This window comes from Nipponia nippon, unplaced genomic scaffold (genome assembly GCF_047370975.1).
Source record: "Nipponia nippon isolate SJK-2023a ecotype South Korea unplaced genomic scaffold, ASM4737097v1 scaffold_13, whole genome shotgun sequence".
Lineage (NCBI taxonomy): Eukaryota > Metazoa > Chordata > Aves > Pelecaniformes > Threskiornithidae > Nipponia > Nipponia nippon.
This window is the reverse complement of record NW_028262324.1, coordinates 16680123-16698352: the sequence shown is the minus strand read 5'-3', so window position 1 is coordinate 16698352 and position 18230 is coordinate 16680123. Positions and strand designations below refer to the sequence as shown.

Below are 18230 nucleotides of genomic sequence, written 5' to 3'. Positions count from 1 at the left end.
AAACAAAACCCATCACTTTCCTGGGCAGTAGCCCCGGGTCCCGCAGGACACACGCCCTCCTTGCCGGAGGCAGACGCAGCAGGCCGTGACAGCCGGAGGGTTCAAATGCTGGAGAAGCAGACGAGCCCCTTTGCCAGCCACTGCGAGCAGCAGAGGGATGGAGCTCTACCAGGGACATTCCCGGAGCAAGAGCGGGAGAGCCCGAAGTCCGGCGCACAGCCCTGGCAGAGCAGCCAGCCCATCTCGCCCCGCTCCTGCGGCTCACCCATACAGAGATTTTCCAGCATGTCAGGGTGCTGGCGTGCTGGAAAATGACCGTTTATAGTGGTTTGTCCACTGTGGACAGGATTGTCCCAGTTCTTATGAATTCCAGCTTGCAGTTTCCTGCTCTGGATTTACTCCTGAACCCACCAGGAATTCAGAGCACTAGATTTATGAGTTGCAGAAGTAACGAGTTACACTGAGGAGATGCTGCCCTTTTCTTTTGAAAAGGTTCCTCTGCTCCTTCCCACTCAGCCCCATGCGATAAAGGACACGACGGAGGCCAGGCCCCGGGAGGAAAAGCCGTTTCCAGATGCACAAGATGGCTTTCCCACTATTCTGGGTCCCCGGGCTCGCGCAGCCCCTGCACCGGCTCTGCGGGGCAGCGAGCTCTGCAGCTACCTGCTCCCCGCATCTTTTCTTTCCCAAGTCAAGACCCCGGGACAGCGCCGGACCACAGACCTCGCCGCAGCGTGCCAGCAAAATTAATCCCACCCCCGCAAACCAAAATGCACACGGCAGCGCTGGCCAAAGGAGCGCAGAAAAGGTGCTGAACTTTACTTACCATACAGAAGGTGTTTGCTCAGGAACCAGAACAAAACCTTGTACAAACAAAGCCCATTATGCCAACCTGCGGGCAAAAAGGATGGATGGAGAAGCCAAGCCCAACCAGTCCGGTAACGCCGAGGTGGCACAAAGCAGCGATGAGCGCTCTGGCTGCACGGCTGCCAGCGCAGCATTACCCTGCCCGCTGGGTAACGGGGTCACACAGCCCCCGAAACCCCGCTCTGCCAGCACCACGGGCATACCGGTGTCGGAGAGCACGAGCAGCGGGGTCTGAAGCTCTCGGCTCACGAGCATGGCCCAATGGTCCACAGTGTTCCCTCTTGTTCTCACCTCGCTTTGCAGAAACTCCTCACCCACGCAGTTCAGCTGGCGCCGGGGCCACCTGCAGCACGCTGCTTCAGCAGGGACCCCACCACCGCGCAGGAGCATCGTTCCTGCCCAGGGACAGGGCAGGGTCCGTGTTACCGGCAGCTGAACGGCCTTTGGAGAGCATGGTCCCACCGGCACCGTCAGCCTGCGCGGGGCTGGGAACCAAAGGAGTCGTTCAGACTCGCCAAAACACTGGGCTTCAGCATTACCGCGTACTTCAACCCACCCAAAACCCTCCTGCCGTGACACAAGGCGTGCCAGCCCACGTGACGACAGCGCGCGACACCAGGTTTGCCGTTTGGCACAGCACAGGAGAGCTCTGGGCGGTTTGCCTGAACCGGGGCTGCCAAGGGGTCCAGCGCATCCTCTGCCGCATTCAGCGACTCCTCCGCGACATCTGGCTGTGGCGCTGGCAGCTAATGCACCAACCAAGGGCTCTGGCCAGGCGGGTACGGAGCCATTCCTGCCTTTCGGCAGCAAGGCAGAGCAGGACATCGCCCCTCTCCGTCACCCGATCGGCGCTAGACTCCTGCCGCGCATCGCTGTGCTTTCACAGGCAAACACCGCCGCCAGCTTTGGGGACAGCAGCAATAAGTAGCACGCTAGTAGTAACGCCTAGTGCTGGGAAAAGCAGGTGTGTGAGAGGCCATTGAAGACCTCAGATTTCTTTACTTTTTACCCAGAATCATTTGTTTTTCTGAAATCACAAATGCCCGAATCCTTTTCCCTGCGAGGTGCAGAGACCAACTGACCGTCACACCAGTCGCAGCAGCCGTGGACCGCTGCAGGCAGGTGGGTGGGCTCCAGTTCTATCACACTTCTCAGTTCCCTGGTAATGAAGTTTTCCCTTCAGATTCTATTAGGAAACGCTTCATGGCCTTTGGAAATTTGATCTTTCTGATTTCTGCTTGCGGATCAGCATTTGGTCGGTGGGTTACCTGGCCAGGAGTAGCCACCAAAAATCCAAGTGTGGTTTTTCTCAAGAAGTTTGAGTGGAAAAAGTTTTCAAATTGAAACCCAAAATCTGAGTTGTCCCAAAGGAACCAGATCCCACAGCAGGAGGCAGGACAGATACTCTCCCTGAGAAGCGTCAGAGACCAGAACCTCATTCCAAGCACTAAAAAAGGAGGAAAGTTTATTAAAAGAGTGAGATGCCATATGTATCCTGAGCTCCCGCTCAGCACTTCATACCCTTCGGAACGCAGATGGTGACATTCACTTAGAAAGCCATAGGCAAAAAGTTCACTTTTTCACTATATCAAGAACAATTTTCCCTCAGAACAAATTTAAGAATTCCACTACCGCACCACATGCGACTGCTATAGCTGTGAGCCCAAAATCGTGCTTATTTCTCTAAATAAATATTTGTACACAGAGCTGCCTATCAGGTTTTGGCCTATGCAAGTACCTTAGTACTCACACGAGCCAATTAACTTTAAAGTGTCTTAAACGTTATCAAGAATCTTGAATGGAGTTGGGAAAAGAAAAGTAGATAATGCCGGTCTCGATGTCGCATCCTCGCTGGTCTTTCTTCCTCTCTCTCCGCCCAGAAGGACCCCTCCGCGCCTCGCTCTCCCAGCTCACACAAGAATCACCAGCAGGCCCTGCGGAAGCGCAAGGAGCGACACGGCCGCGTTACCTCCCGGCTTCGAGGGACGCTGGGTCACAGCAGCTTGCCAGCAACACACAGGGAACAGAAAACCCTCTTGCAAAACCGCTCACGTCAAATATTTAACAAGGAGGGCACAGGACCCTTTGGGAAGCGTCGGAGAATAGCCCAGCTCCTCTGGGACATCTCCAGGGTGCACAGGGCTGGAATTTGGTGCAATTCAAGACACTTTAATGGTGCCACTCGATCGGGCTTGGAGACCCCCTGGGCCCACATCAGAGCTGCTCCCACAGAGCTCCCCAGCCAGGAACGGCAGCCTCGCCGGGGGACCCAGGACGCCGAGGGGCTGAAGATTGCTCCTTGCGGACCTGGATCCACAATACTCATGGGCACGAAGCACTCGGCAGCATTTGCTGCCCTGAAGGAGGCCAGCAGAGCAACCCTTTCTGGCCTTTCAAGGCTTCAAATCTACAGCTCTTGCGCACTAAACCATCGCGGGCAGGGTCCTGTTACAGGAGCCAGCTGCTAGGAACAGCCCAGTGAGCTGCACCCGTGCCGTGCAGGGGGAAAGAGCCCTTCCAGACACTTACCGCTAATATCTGAACATCCACCTTTATTAAGGGAATGCCCAGCACGTTCGGCAGCGGGATCCCGATGCTCAGAGCACCTGCAGGGGACAGACAGGTCCTTACACACCGCCGGAGGGGCGAGCCCAGCTCCTGCCCCGCGACGAAGCTGCTCCTGGGGAGGGTGACGGGAGCAAAGCTGCTCAGGAGGCACGGACGGCTGCAGCACCACACACTTTGGCTTTCCCTATGTTCTCTGCCACTAACTGTTGCCAGGGCCCTTAGGACTGACGCTGGGGTGGATGGGGTAAGAATAAGGTTGGGACTTTTAACTACTGCCTCAAAATGGGGGCTGCAGACCTTTAATCGCTCCAGCTCTCCTGCTACAGCTTTCAATCACGCACACACATCCCTCTCCCCTCCTCCGTCAAAGCACTCCCCGTGCTGCAGCTGTCCCGGTCACCTTACCATTGATAAGGGGCAGCAACGTTTCTGCCAGCAGGCTGCTGCAGTGTGGCTTCAAGTTCGAGATCTGAACCAGAAAGGGAACAAACGGGTGAGCGGCGCTGCCAGGCACACGACAGCGGCAAGCACAGCCCGGCACCGTGGGTGGAAGGCAGCCAGTCCTCGGGACTGGAAATCACTTCCCACTGACACAGCAAGAGAACAAATAGTCCCTCTTTTCTTTAAAGCAAATCTACTTTTCTTCCTCAATTTGTATTTGGTCCTTCCTTTGGGAAACCTTCTACCAGGCAAAATTCCCGCCGGAGCTCCGTGTAAGCTTTGCCCAAGCAGGGGTGAATAAACAGACTTCAGGCTTTACATTTGCATTATTAGAAAAGGCAGAAGGAAAAAAAAAAAAAGGCAGCAAAAGAAGAATTGCTACAACCTACAAAGTAGAGCAGCTAACAAGTAAGACCCTCAGGAGATGTAATCCATCACAGCCAGGACACGTTTCAGCATCAGACAGCGGCCGCGTGTCTCCCTCCCTCCAAGAGCCGCAGTGCACAGCGCTCTCTGCCCACCTGGTGAAGCTCAGGCTGGTACGGGAGACTTACGTTACTGATGCCAACATCAGAAGACTCCAAGGAGAGGGAAATGCTGCAGGGAAAGTAAAGCAAACAGCACGTCAGACACCAGGACGCCGGGCAGAGCTCGCAGACCCCTGCCACGAGACCCCTGCCTTCTCCTAGTGCCGCGTTACCCAGCCCGTGGGCAAGGGATCCCTGCGAGGCAGCCGTAAAGGGATCAGCAACACAAAAATCAAGCGCTGCCACGCTTGCAAAAGAGAAAAGAAAACAGGAAAATAAAAGCAATAGATCAACACTAAAAGCTTCACCCCATTTTTATTTGCTTGTAAACGGAACAGCAGTGCAGCAGGGCGCACACTAGCTCCGGGCGTCCCCTTCCCTCTCCCGTGCCCAGGTCATTGTTCACCTCGGGAAGGGAGCCAGCTCCTGGTTAGCCGAGAGCAGAGCCTCGAGAAGAGGCATCCAGCCTGGATTTAAAGACCATGAGCTCTGGAGAATTTGCTACAGCTGCTAATCTGTCATTGCAATCACACAGCTATCTCCATAGCTAAAACGTATGCTTTATTTCCACTTCGAATTTCTCTTTTCTACTTCCATTGAATCTTGTTATATCTTTGTCTATTGAATTAAAAGCCCTTTGATGCATTTCTGTTCTCTATATCACTGCATACAAGCTATGCCAATGTTGCTTCTAAATCTAGCTCTTTGACAAGCTAAATGGCTTGAAATCCTCAAACCTCACCCTAGAAGGAATGCTTTCCAATCTTTAATCATACCTTGACTGGCATTAATGACAGCACTTGCCTTTACTCCTTTATCACTCATGTCCAATATCAGACATTTCAAACTACTGCCCAGGCTCAAAGCGAAGCTGACAGTCTTACCATCATTCAGGTTACCTCATTTCTCCTTGTTCTAAAACTGACACAGACTTTTCCTCCAGTCTCCTAAAACTTTCCCACTGCTGTAACGTTTCCTGAGCGCCTGCGATACCTGCCCACCTCCCGCCACCGGCCAGGCAGGAAATTCTCAGATTCTCGAAATGAAATGTCCGTTTTACAGACATTGAAAAACATTTCAAGTTAGCGGCTCCAGACGTTGCAACGCAGGGAACGTCACCAGCCGGTAAGAGGGCAGCACAGCCCGGCTTTGTCGCAGCCGTCTTTGCGCAAGGCTCCCGTCCCTTCTGCCCTGCTCGGGCAGCTCCCGCAGCGCTGTGCCACCGCGGGACACACTGCCACAGCGCTCAGAGCGGCCCTGAGGAATCGCGGCCCTTCCTCTTGTCCTGCTCTCTTCTGGCTACTGCTTCCCAGCAAACTGAACCCAAGCTCCGGGAAAGCCGGCGTTTCCCAGCACGGCTGAACACCCAGGGCTGTCCCAGGGGAGCGAGCAGGCTGGGGCGTCGCAGGGGGCTTGGCTTCCAGCAGCCCCGCGGGCCAGCCTACCTGCCCAGGGACAACCCCAGCACCAGTCTGCCTCCAGCAATCGACACGCGGACGTTTAGACCGAGGTCCTGCAAGCAGACAGGGAGAGGATCAGCCCGTGGAGACGTCCCCATCCCAGCTGCCAGTCAGCAGCTGGCTGAACACGGCACCAGTTTGAGGTCTTTACATCCGCACTTACGGCCTTCAGGAGCAGGAGGTTGAGGATGTCTCCATCTAAACGCTTAATGAACACCTGAATCATGACCGAAAGCTCGACGGTGGCTTTGTTTTCTTCCAAGAGGATGAGCGGGTTCCCAACCAAAATTAGGTTAATGCTCAGAGGACTGGTCCCGCGGCAGGTGGAGCACTGTGGGAATCGGGGACAGACGGAGGTGGCTACCCACGCCCCAGACCCTGGCCAGGCAGGGGATGGGCAGTCCTCTGGCGGACTCTCACAGCCCCAGAACTCTGTAGGGCCCCCCCGGAGGCCACGCAGACTTTGGACAAGCCACCCCGGCACGTCCAGGAGCATCACTTGGATGGCCTCGGACCTGGCGAGGTTCACACAAACCCCCGCACCAGCAGAAGTCACTCACCCCAGCAGGAAGGAGGGTCGCCATGGCTTCTTGCAGATGGCTGGCGCCGGAGAACTGTTGGAACAAAAGCGCAAGCACCCCGATGAGCACTCCAGCCGATTTCAGCCACACCGTCCTGCCGGGGCCGCCCTCTCCCACTCGTGTCCCTGTTCCCAGCCAGCTTCTTTGCACTCCTGCGGCCAGTCCCTGAGCCTTCATCCACTCACTGTCCCCAGTGAAGCCCCGGGCAGCTCAGTCACGCGCAGATCTACGTTAGGGCAGCATCCCGAGCCCGCCGCCTTCCCCATTGCTCCCCAGCTGCCTGGGCGATCCCCGGCCAGTCGTTAAGGTGAGAGCAACCAGCAGCGGCAGGAGATGTAACCCACAGGCCCCCAACATTGCCAGTCTGCAGACCCCTAATAGTTCCCAGTGGAAGGAGAGATCGGAGGTGCAGAAAATGCATACGCCTAGAGAATGGCATTGCATCTATGAAGTTTCTTTTCTCAGTGATGTTTTAAAGACTCCTTGAAACAGATTACGGACCTCCAGGAGTCCATGGCATAACCAGTGCACAACTGGTTTCAGCAGGTATCCCTGGGGGTGCCCATACAGAAACAAGAATGGGTGATCGTTGCACGTGCTATTACAGCTTTCTGAAAAGAGCGGTAAGGAGGCAGCGCTGGGGCTCGAGCGCCTGCGAGCGAGCACGTGCACACGTGGGCCCCGGACCAGCCGCGTGCTGAGCGCCAGAGGCTGTGCGTGCCGTGAATGCCATGCACGGCTTGCTCCCCGAGCAGAGCCAAGGTCACGCTGACGCGTGTCCCTTGCCACCTCCCCTGGCATGACATATGGGTGCCGCTACACTCACGACTTCTGGCGTGCAGGTGAAGGTCTGCGGCGGTATCTGGATCAGGAGGGACAGGGCTGCATTGAGAAAGCTCTGGCGCAGTCCCAAGACCAGAAGCTTGTCCAGCAGCGGAGGCAAAGCAGAGGGGGACGAGTCATGGGGGATGATGCTGCCTCCCACCTGCTTCACTGCACCCTGCAAAGAGAGGCGACACAGACGTTAAAGCAACCCTGCAAAGCCGCGAGGCATGCCCAGATCCTCGAGATGGAGAGCGCGGGGTCTGTGCCAGCTGAAACAGCCCTGCTCTCGCCAGCAGCTTAGGGAAGGCACTGGGCTCTGAGCAGTTCCCTCCATATTTAATAGACGAAAGGAGCTGATAATGGCCAGAGTACGTAACTGGGGCCTTCTTAACTAGTAACACGCTTTGGCCAAATCACAGCTCACTGCTTCAGTTCATCCTTGAGATTTCACTCCAAGAGCAAACGAGCGGTGAAGGTGCTGCCAGCGCAGCGGCCCCAGGCCTGCCTTCCCTCCCTCCCGCGCCCAGCCGAGGGCCAGCCATCCTCGGGCTCCACAACAAACCCACACCGATCCCATCTGCTCGCTAAGGAGCCAGCTCCGACCATCTGGGGGTGGTGGGGGCAAAGACCGACCCCGATGAGGTACCTGCGCTAAAGCAAGAGCAGCACCGCTGATCGTACAGACGGCAGTGTTTGTTATTAGCCCTTGCTGATCTTTATTGCTGACGTCCCAGTTGGTTCTCACTAGCCACTTTCTTTTATTTAAGCTCCCCTGTTTGAAAGTACTCTTTGGTTTTTGCTGTTTTTTTTTCCCCCAGTGATATGGCAGCAAAAAATCCATTAGCTTGGTTTAGCATTCACCCACCACAGAGACGGAATAGCGAAGGCAAAAAGCAACAACACCCAGTCTGCAGGCAGAGCGAGGGAGAGGACGAAAACTGCTTGTCCCAGCAGTTACAAACAGCAGAGGCGCAGTCTCAGGCAGCCTCAGGACAAGTTGGCAAACAGAGCAAAAGAGGGCTTGAAGAAAAGTACACACAGTCACTTAGTGGTGATTGGGATAAGGATCTAAATATGTAGCTAGCGTTTCCAGAACAAGCCATTAGCCCAGCTCCTCCATGTGCTGGTACTGGAAGAAGACCACTGCTCCCAGGGGATGAGGTGAAGAGTCTGAAAGCCGCAGTGACGCAGCCATGCTCACAGACTCCGGGCACCCAGCGTTAACTTACATCTAAATCCAACCCAAGGAACAAGCCAGAGGTAAAGGGCAGGCTGGCCAGCTGGTAGTGAATCGTTCCTGCCGTACCGACCGGGATCACCGCTTCACAGAGAAAAAAGATCGTTACGACTTGAGGAAATAAGCCGCAACACAAACTCCTGCCCTGACTCGCGGGCCCCCAGCCAGCCCTCACACCCCCAGACCAGGTCCCGAGCACGCACCGCTGTGGGATGCTCACTGCTACTCAAAATGGGCAAACCACCCCCAAATCCAGCCTTGTGGGATCTGCCTTTAGAATACAGCCCATAAAGAGCATCAGAGATAATAAGCTAAAGCCAAGGGGGATGTATAAAAACGGCGCAGGGAGGGCCACGGTGCGAGCAGCTCACTCGGGCTGCTTGGGCGCGAACTCGAGGTTCAGTAACGGTCCCGCAGAAGCGCAGCTCCTCCCCGGTGCGCCTGCGGGCTGGGCGCGGGACGGGGCGCTGCCAGCGCAGGGCAGCAGGGAAGGCGGGGAAGCAGCACCTCATCCTCCAAGAAAAACACACCATTGAGAGTGCCCAGGAGCTGGATGTTCACAAGGTTGACGACAATATCGACTACTGGACACAGCTGCAACACAAAGCAGAAATGGGACCGTTCAACCCCCCTCGCCACCCCTCTGCAGCGAGCCCACACCCCACAGCCTGATCAGACCCGCTCCTTTTAATCTGAATCCCCAGGGCAGGAGTGCTGGGGGGCAGCAGGCAGCAGCCGGGCTGCTGGGAAGGACTGGGGGGCAGCGGAGCATCCCTGGAGCCGTGGTACCGCACCACGGGGGACTGCTTTGATCTGGGGAATATCTCAGGCGTCGCCCGGCAGGCAGAAGCACGCCGGCAGCAGCCGGGCTGGCCACCGGCGTCCCTGCCGAGCGGCGCGGGCCAGTGGCATGGGAAAGCAGCACAGAAAGACGGCGCAGCTCGCTGTGACCTCGTAGCGCGTTGTTCCTGATACTTCTGCATTTCAGCAATCTTCAAGCTTACCAGGCCAGGCAGAGTCGCTGTCAGCTGCTTAAGCACTATCTCATTTACTGATAGGGAGAGTAAGCTGGAAAGGAAAGAAAAAAAATTTCCAGTCACTACAAACACAGCTCCAGGACAGGAGACCAAAGGATCTCCAGCCTTCATTTTACACACTGCTACGTCCTCCGTCGTCCCGTCGTGGAAGCTGCTGCAGCTAACGCGGGCAAGAGCAGGGGCCGCGCAGGCGGCAGGGCGGGCGAGGAGCTGCTCGCCTCCCCCAGGGCAGAATCGGGCCCATTTCTGAAAGCGAAGGCTTCAGCACCTGGGGCGTGTAGACGTCATTGCATGAAAGGAGCGAGCCGCTCACAGCGCAACCTGGGTTTGGTCGACTCCCTCTGGTATTTAAACCAGTGCTGTCGTTAAGGGAAGGTGGAGTTGTTATGAAATACCTTCATGCTAGTTATTGGAAACAAACAATTCACATGTGGAGTAACAAGAGGAGAAATCTGCTGTGTAACATTTCAACACTGCTGCTAAATACATCGCTCTGGGATGCGTGATGCCTGCAGGCAGCGCAGAGCCATTTGCTTTTAATAATCAATACATTTCTGGACTATTGAGTTAGAACATGCAGCACCACACTCGGCAAGCCACAGGCAGCAGGAATTCATACTGCATCGTGTTATTTATGCCAAGGTCTGCCTATAGACGCATCTGAGGAACTGCCACGAGGTCAGTCACGTGCATCCACGCTGCCCCTCACCCCCAGGAGCTCGCTTCCTCCGCACCATCGCTTTAATCCTGCTAACACTTAAAATATGACCCCAGAGCAGGAGAGCCGTGTTCCTCTGTTCACTTACGCAGGCTCTTTCAAACCAGCTGCTGCACTGATGGAAATATAATGCATAATGCAAAAATTAATTTGGAGAAATGCAATGAACCTGAAAAGTGAGTAATTCAAAAGCAATAAAAGAAAACATTTCCCATGATCAATTTACGGCTGCATTCATCAATACATGAAGTCAGCAAATTCTTTCTGCCAGGAATTTAATAAGGACTGAGCAAGAGAGAGGACCTTCACAGGGAATTACACACACCCACCGCGGGCAGACCGAGAGTCCACACGCCCAGCACCTTCCTGTGCCGCAGCCAAAGGCAGAGTACGAAACCAGGGCAAGCAGCGGTGCCGCTCTCCTAGAACGCTCCTGCCCTGTTATTCCTGCCCTTTGGATACCAGTTCGCCAGCTCAGTCCAAAGAAAGTGCCCTGGAAGAAGTACCAAACCTCGTACTTCAGACCTTCCCATTTCCACAGGCAAACAGGGTAAATTAACCCTCGTCTTCCAACAACCACATTTTTTGCCAGTTCCACTGAAGCGACTGGCTTTGGCAGGAGGAAAGAAATTACTTCCCTGAGGCCTGGCTCTGTATCAGCTTAGCACCGTCTGTGTCCTGGCAGACTGTCGAGATCACTGGATAAAGAGAAGAGGATTACAGGCAATGGAAAACATAAATCCACAGGCACTTACCCAGAAAGGAGCTTGATCTTTATGGCACCAAGAATGCAGAGGCAGTCTTCAATGACGACCTGGACTGTGCCCGATTCAAAATTCGTGCATTTAATGTTTGCAGTAATGTTCACATCCACTAAGATATCAATTAGTTCTGAAAGAAGGCCAACCAAGCTGAAAAAAGTAAATGGGTTGAACAGATTTCATCTCTCAGCCTCTAACCAGAGAAACTCAGGAAAGCCAGAGGCAACAAACTGCACCTCTACCTCCCGCAATTCATTACAAACGCCACAAGGCATCGTTTGGTGCCTGTTCTGTGACTTTACTGTAGGTAAGAAACACCCAGAAATCCATAAAAGACACAAAACATTGCACCATAGGAAGCCCGTGGGTAGGAGCTTCCCGTACCAGCCACCGCGAAACACCGCACTCACCAGTTGCCGCTGAGCTCCAGCTTCGCAGCGATGGTCAGCTGGACCCCGATCCCTGGCAGCAGCGCCACTGACAGCTTGGGGAGCCGAACCTTGACAAGGTGCAGGCTGCAAACAACAGCACAAGCTGGCACCAATTAAAAGCACCTTCTACCAGCTGAGCAGCTGTAGGCACCGAGGAAACCACGGCGCCCGCATCCCACAGCCACCTCCACGGGAGGCCGGAGCATTATAAGCAAGAGATACCAGCTCCAGGAGGAGAGACAGAGTCTGCAGCTGAAACCCAAAGCAGGCAACCTAGAACCAGGTTGGGGTGGAAGCCAACTTTATAGAGCAGTCAACATTTCCCCTCCATGGCACCTTCCTCTCTCCCTCAGTGCTGCCAAGCATCTCGGATATCACCGGCAGCATCAGAGCCGTCATTCTGCATCTGCATCCATAACCTGCAGCGCACTTCACCATCCACCTTGCTACCACACAGAAAACGTTTGTCAGGCCAGAATTTCAGTATCAAAGTAAAACGGGGATAACTACTCGTGCCAATCACGCCAGCTGCAGCTCAGCTTTTGTTGCTTCAGAATTGCTGCTCTAGGTGCACTCCCGGAGAAGCCCTCGCTCTCCACTTACCCAGTGATGCTGGTGGGAGAGTTCAGCAGACCCCCTTCACCCATGATGTTTGGGAGCACGAGGCCCTGGAGGTGCTGCTGGAGAAGCCCGTTCTGGAGTATGGCATCCGAGAGAACTGGAAAACACCTCTGCGTGAGGACCGGCACTTGCAGCAACGACCTCTCTCCACTCGGTCAGACCCATCCTGGCAAAGGAGTCACGCAACAAAGCCCCACCGCCCCCCAAAACTCCCATAAAGTCATCAGCCGTCTCAGTGCAGTCAAACCACACAGGGGATGATATTTTTATGATGTGCACCAAACCAAAGCTGCCCGCAGCGACTTAACCAGGAGGGGCAGCAGTGGAGACCATCCCAGACCTCCAACCTGGAGATCACGGTGCAGTTGTGCACCACCAGCAATGAGAGCGACCCCGTGCAGGGGGAGCTGTGCTTCAGCTCACAGCTTCTTTCCCCTTTGTAAAGGGGGTTGGTTTGTTTGTTTGTTTTAAATAGAAGCGACTTGAAACAAGCCTCCTTTTTCTGCTGGAGCATTGCAAATATTAACACGGCCGCTAAACTTCACAGCAGTTGTTTGTCAAATATGAGCTGCTCCAATATGGAAATGAGAAACTAAGACAAAAAGAGGCAATAAGCCAGATCTAGCCCTGAAATTCTGGCTGGCTGGCTGGCGCTGAAACGTGTCCCAGTTCTGGAGCAGAGAGATCTCCCCGACCCGTGAACCCCGCGATGGCTGTCAGAAGCTCTAAGCAAAGTCTGCAGCCCTGAGGAACTACAAAATAAAGATGAAGACGCTCAGAAAGTTTTACTCCACATCATGGTCCCACACAGCTTTCAAAAGAAACATAATCATGTTTTCTAGTTACCATTCTGCATTGCCCCTGGACTGACGGCGCAGGACAGACCGGACAAGACTTCTTGAGAGGGCGAGAGGAGGCCACAGAAAAAGATGATTCCAAAAAGCTTCAACATCGTCATCTCCAGAAGACTCCCCTGCTGGCAAGGGAGACATCAGAGCGAGACGTGGGGGGAAAGCCTCTAAGAAGGGATCCCAGTGCCTTTACGAGGAAAGAGGTCGAGCGAGAAATCCCTCCTCTACTCTTTATCGAGCTCAAGCAAGACTCTGCTCGAGCCTGGGGCAGCAGGACCTTGTCACGTCCACACGCATGGAGAGACTTCAAGTCTGGGTCAATAAAAGCCCCTTCCTTGTCCTTTGTGACTTGCCCCCAATATTCTACGTGGTCACACAAAAGAAAGCCAAGCTGCTTCCCCTGAACTGATGTTTAAGTAGGCGTTATTTCCGTGTCCCTTAGATGAAGTTACATGCGTTTTGGTAAGGGTCTTTGCGAAGGGAAGCACCTGAGGATTACTCTTGTTCTTTCTAAACTTCAAAAGCAATAAGCTAAAGTTCAAGTGATAAAAATAAGCTAACTATAAAGTTATAAATAATAATTATTAACATAAATTCAATTATGAAATGACAGACATCATAGGCAGATGATTAGGAGCTTGGCGCACTGCAAAACCTCAGCCTAAAGAAGCCAAGCCCTAGGCACGCTACGCGCGTCCTTCCAGAGCTGTACGGCGATAACGCTACCACCACGCACGTCTCCCCGCCAGCACGCAGCCTTCGCCAGCCCAGGCTCGGCAGCACGGACGATGTTATTACCCGCGTCAGCTGCAGCCAGCTGGGGAGGGCTCTGGGGTCTGCTCGGGCTCTCCTGCAAGTCGTCGAGACTCTGTGCCGTCCTCCCTTTTTTTCCTGCAACTGAGATGGAAGCAGTTGCCCTTATATAAAACCTGCAGCCAAGCAGACACACCTCCCCCTCGCAGCCTCCCGTCTCACGAGCAGGCATCCCTCTCCACTCTTGCTCTTTGCAAGCAACACCCAGCTGCCACCTCTCGTGATTTATACGAGGTAACGTCACCGCTGACTTGACCGGTTGCCGTTTCCCTTTGTGGCCTGGATCACTCGGACGCCGCCTCCCCCCCAGTCTCTTTTCAAAAGGATGCCCTGTAGTGGTGGTCCCAGTGGGGATCCCCATGCTCTGAGGAAAGCAACTTTTTAGGAAATCATGAGAATTACTGAAGCACCTAAATCTGACAGGAGGCTGATGGGTCTGCCTGTACGGGAAGGCAGCGCACAGAGCACGTGGGCACGGATTCAAGGAGGCTTACAGTAGGAAACGATCTACTTCTCCCAGTCCCCAAGGAGCTGCAGGACTTATAATGCTCGATCCTGTTTCAAATGCAACACGGGAAAGGTTTTCTTGACAAAAAGCAGGACGGAGAGGTTGCAGAAACCTGATAAATGTTGGCTTTGTTAAGACCAAGCTTCAAATTGATTTCAGTTGTATCTGTAAAGGGTAGCATGAATTGACTGTAAAAAATGAAGTTGTAATGAAATGTATAAAGCCAACAATAAATATAATTTTGAATAAGCAATACTTACGCTAGCTGAATGAGCCGAGGGCAGCAGAAACACGTATTTCAAAGGAAAATCTCATCCCGCAGGGATGAAAATCTCATCCCTCAGTGGATGCCTTGGCCGGGCTTCGCGGAAGTTTCCATTGTGCAGAGCCCCGGGAAGATCTTATCTGGGGACTTTGTTCGGGTCTGGTCACCCATGTTCAACAGGGACGGACTCGGATGGAAACTGGGCAGCAAAGGGCTGCCGAGACGACTGGGAAACCGGCAAGGGGCCGGCGTGCTCGGCCTCGCGGAACAAAGACGAGCAGCGATACGATCGTTCTCCACAAACAGAGGAGAGGGGAAAATACTGGGGAGGGAGAGGAGAGGAGGAGAGCTGCTCGGGCTCAGGGACAATGTTGGCACAGGAACAAACACAAGCCAATACGTTCAGGTTGAAGCTGCCACCGGCACGGCGAGTTTTGGGCCAGCTTTCCCGTAGGAATAGAGAAGGCAGCAGAAATAGCCTTAGGATGCTTGGGATATGTATTCTTGCAGCAACAGCGAAGTGTCACCACGCAGGAAGGTCCCTCAGCACGTGCTTCCGAGGGCTCAGACTCAGTGAAGCAACCCCATCACAGAAACGCCGCAGGCGCTCTTCTTTTATTTAACAGACTCAATCTGGACTGCATTTGGCGTGCTGATGACAGCCTAGTCCCCAAACCAGGGAATGAAGTTAGCCCCTCCGAGGAGGCTGGAGCAGCAGAGCAAAGTCAAAAACCATCTCCCCCGGAAGATGCAGCCGCCCACCGAGATCGCGGCTGCGGTGCTCGGTCAGCGGGGAGCAGACACGGAGCAAGGCTGCAGCCCACTCCCAGGCCCTTCACGGGTGCAGAGCCACGCAAGCGCGGGCCCTCCCGCCGCTGACCCCTCCCCAGCAAATCGCCGTGCCCGCGTCCGACCACCGGCTCTCACCCTGCTTTCACCGTCTTCTCCCCAGGTGTCTCAGGGTGATTTACGCTTACTGCTTTTATTGCTGACTCTGCTGCTTGCCCTAATGTACTTTTTCTGCCCTGGGACAACCTATCCGTGTTTATCCGTTTCTGTTCCCTTCCAAAGACCCCCATCCAAACGGCCAAGGCCAAGCGGTCACCATAAATGTCCACAGTGAAGCGTTCGGGAGACTCTGCTCTGGCCTTGTACATGCTACAGGAATATCACTGCTGGCAGAAGTCAGCTACTGAGCATGTACAAAAGCAGATTTCCAAACGGTTTCAGACACGCGACTGCGTGTGCAATAACCACCTGAGTCGTTGCATATGCACGACACGACTGCACGCTCAAATCGGATAATCTCGCAGTTAAATGGCACGAGGCAGACATCTGCCTTCATACCTGACGCACGTGCCTTGTACCAACGGCGGCGAGCAGAAGCTGCAAGGCAAGCGGCACGTTTCATACTCCGCCGTAGATATTTCTTCTTGCTGTGCGAGTTTTTCTTATTCAGTCGTATCCTTTGCTGCCCTCTCACGCACCTATATTTCATTCTCTCCTTGCAGCAGTGATTTAGATATCACTTACCAGGAGGCTGAGTTCCGTTCTGCAGTGACAAGGGAATATATATTAAAATGAAGCATTGCAAGAAATGCTAAAAGAGATTATCACAACACAAATGCCGGCAAGTGGAAGGGCTTACGGGAAGACCACCACCCGCAGAGGAAAGAGGCTCCAGCGCAGCCGCTGGCATTCGGAACCGCCCCGAGCTCGCGGGCGGATGGCAGGTGAAACTGCAACAGGAACTTGAGAAGAGTAATATTACCGTAAATAAATAGTATAATTTATTAAATATGATTCAATTCACTGATATTTCTTCTCTAATGTTCAGAACCAGAGAAGCCTAGGGAAAACTTAGGAGAATTGCATACATCTCAAACTAAAATGTTGAGCAACATTAAAGAACAAAACAAAAAAAAAAATCAGAATTTTTCCACCACAGTTTGAAGAACACCACCACCTTTCGATGACAAATGGTGGTTTTGAGACGTTCCAGAGGTCTGCAGGCTACAGGAAGACAAAATTTCTTCATTGTTATGTGGCAAATAGAGAAAAGAGTAACCTCAGCCCGTAAAACCTCTTTAATGGGTAAATAGTAACTCCTTAGTAAAAATACACATAAACTGAATCCTGTCTCTCGCGGTGAAAAGCCCAAACCTGGTGGCGTGAATGGCAGCTGTGAGGGGTGCCCTGTGCAAACGTTCAGCCTGCTCTCCCGCAGGGACGCTCAGTTCAGACGCCGACGGGAAGCAGCTCCCCCAATGCCAACGAAGAGAAGCTCGAGAGAAAGGAGAAAGCACTCAGGTGGGAAAACGACACCGCGAACCTCAAGCTAAACGGGGCCGCTAGAACAAAACTGGAAAAGGAAGGGGAAAAAATGAAGTAAGTTTTAAACGCTGACTGCACCTGGGCAGAGAACCGCCAGCCTGGTTTCCGAATAGCTGACGTTCAGCTTGGTGCACTCTTTCCCCACCCGGCGCTTTGCTGGGGAATACGGCAACGACGGCTACACGGCCGGATTTGCGCTGCAGTGGGCCTGACGCTTGGGCCAGCGTGCTGGTCAGCGGCGATCCAGTCCGGAGGCTGGCAAACAAACGCAGGGAAAGGTGGCAATCGGTGCCGTATTCGCTCTGCCCCACTGCAAGCAGCCTCACTCCAGGGAGATTTTTTCCCACTCCTGTTTCTGAACTTGCTCAGGGCAGCGGAAGGAGGGAACCCCCCAGCACAGCGTAGCACGCTGAGTCACGCTGAGCAGAACTGCCACGTTAGCGAAGCATCTGTCTTCGTAAAGTTACCCGTGTTCTCGCTGGGTTTGGGATGGATGAATCCTCCCACAGCCAGACTCAACAGCTAATTTCTAGCAACAGGATTGGTCAAAACATAGCTAAGATCTCCTAGAAAGGAGCTGGAGGGTTCTAGTAAAACCCTTTTTACTGAAGGAATCAAACCCTCCTCAAGTTTTGGGACTGGACTTTAGCCCAGGATTGTCAGAAACCCACAGTCCCCACCGCCGGGTTCACAGTTAGTTTAGCAGCTTCCATTGTCAGCAGCCCAGGAGGGCAGAGCAGCTTAATTAATCCCATCGCTCTTTATAGCGGCAGCGAGCCCTGCCAAAGCGATCCCAGGCTTGCGCTGACCCAGGACGCCCGCTTAGCGCACGCACCGGGGGCTCGCGGCGCGTTGTGCGTGGGCAGACGTCAAAAGCATCCCTTCCAGGTGTACTTGTGTCTGATCGCTCACCCATGCAGTTTCCTACATGGGGAGCTTCAGAAACAGAGACGCAATCTTGGGGAAGGGCCCGAGAGCACAGGCAGGAGAAACAGGGAGAAGACGAGACTCACGGGCAGCAGCTCTAAGGAGCTGCCCGTCAAGAGGAGCGAGAGGAGCAGCATTGATTTCTGGATGCATCCGCAATGCCGAGCATAAACAGCAAGGCAGAGGAAAATCGCTGCCATGAGATAACAACAAATCAATGTCTCCAGCAATTTTATAGACAGGAAACTTTCTGCTTCTGAGGTGTGAACTGAAGTAGAACGAGCGTAACGTTACCGGCCACAAAAAAGGGAGAAACTTCATCAGCCAGATGCGAGGTGACGTGTTGCACTGCAAAACCGGAGGCATTTTTGCAGACATCTTCTGGCCTCACCAAGACATCAGAGCTCCACAACACGATGCTGAAAGCAGCGCTGGCCAAAGGACTCGCGGGGGAAGCG

The 18230-nt window shown here is 53.9% G+C and overlaps 1 protein-coding gene across 1 annotated transcript; it reads right to left on the bottom strand.

The window, feature by feature from the left end:
* Positions 1-2315: 2315 nt before the first annotated feature.
* LOC104018357 (BPI fold-containing family B member 4) lies at positions 2316-13047 on the bottom strand. Its single transcript, XM_087750139.1, has 15 exons — positions 12921-13047; positions 12057-12171; positions 11433-11537; positions 11017-11172; positions 9511-9574; positions 9037-9100; positions 8499-8590; positions 7271-7444; positions 6424-6477; positions 6027-6194; positions 5849-5916; positions 4431-4473; positions 3841-3904; positions 3397-3473; positions 2316-2801 (listed from the first exon to the last, which is right to left on the bottom strand). The coding sequence occupies exons 1-15, from the start codon at positions 13030-13032 to the stop codon at positions 2778-2780; spliced, it is 1380 nt and encodes a 459-aa protein (XP_087606265.1). The 5' UTR covers positions 13033-13047; the 3' UTR covers positions 2316-2777.
* Between the last annotated feature and the right edge of the window lie 5183 nt (positions 13048-18230).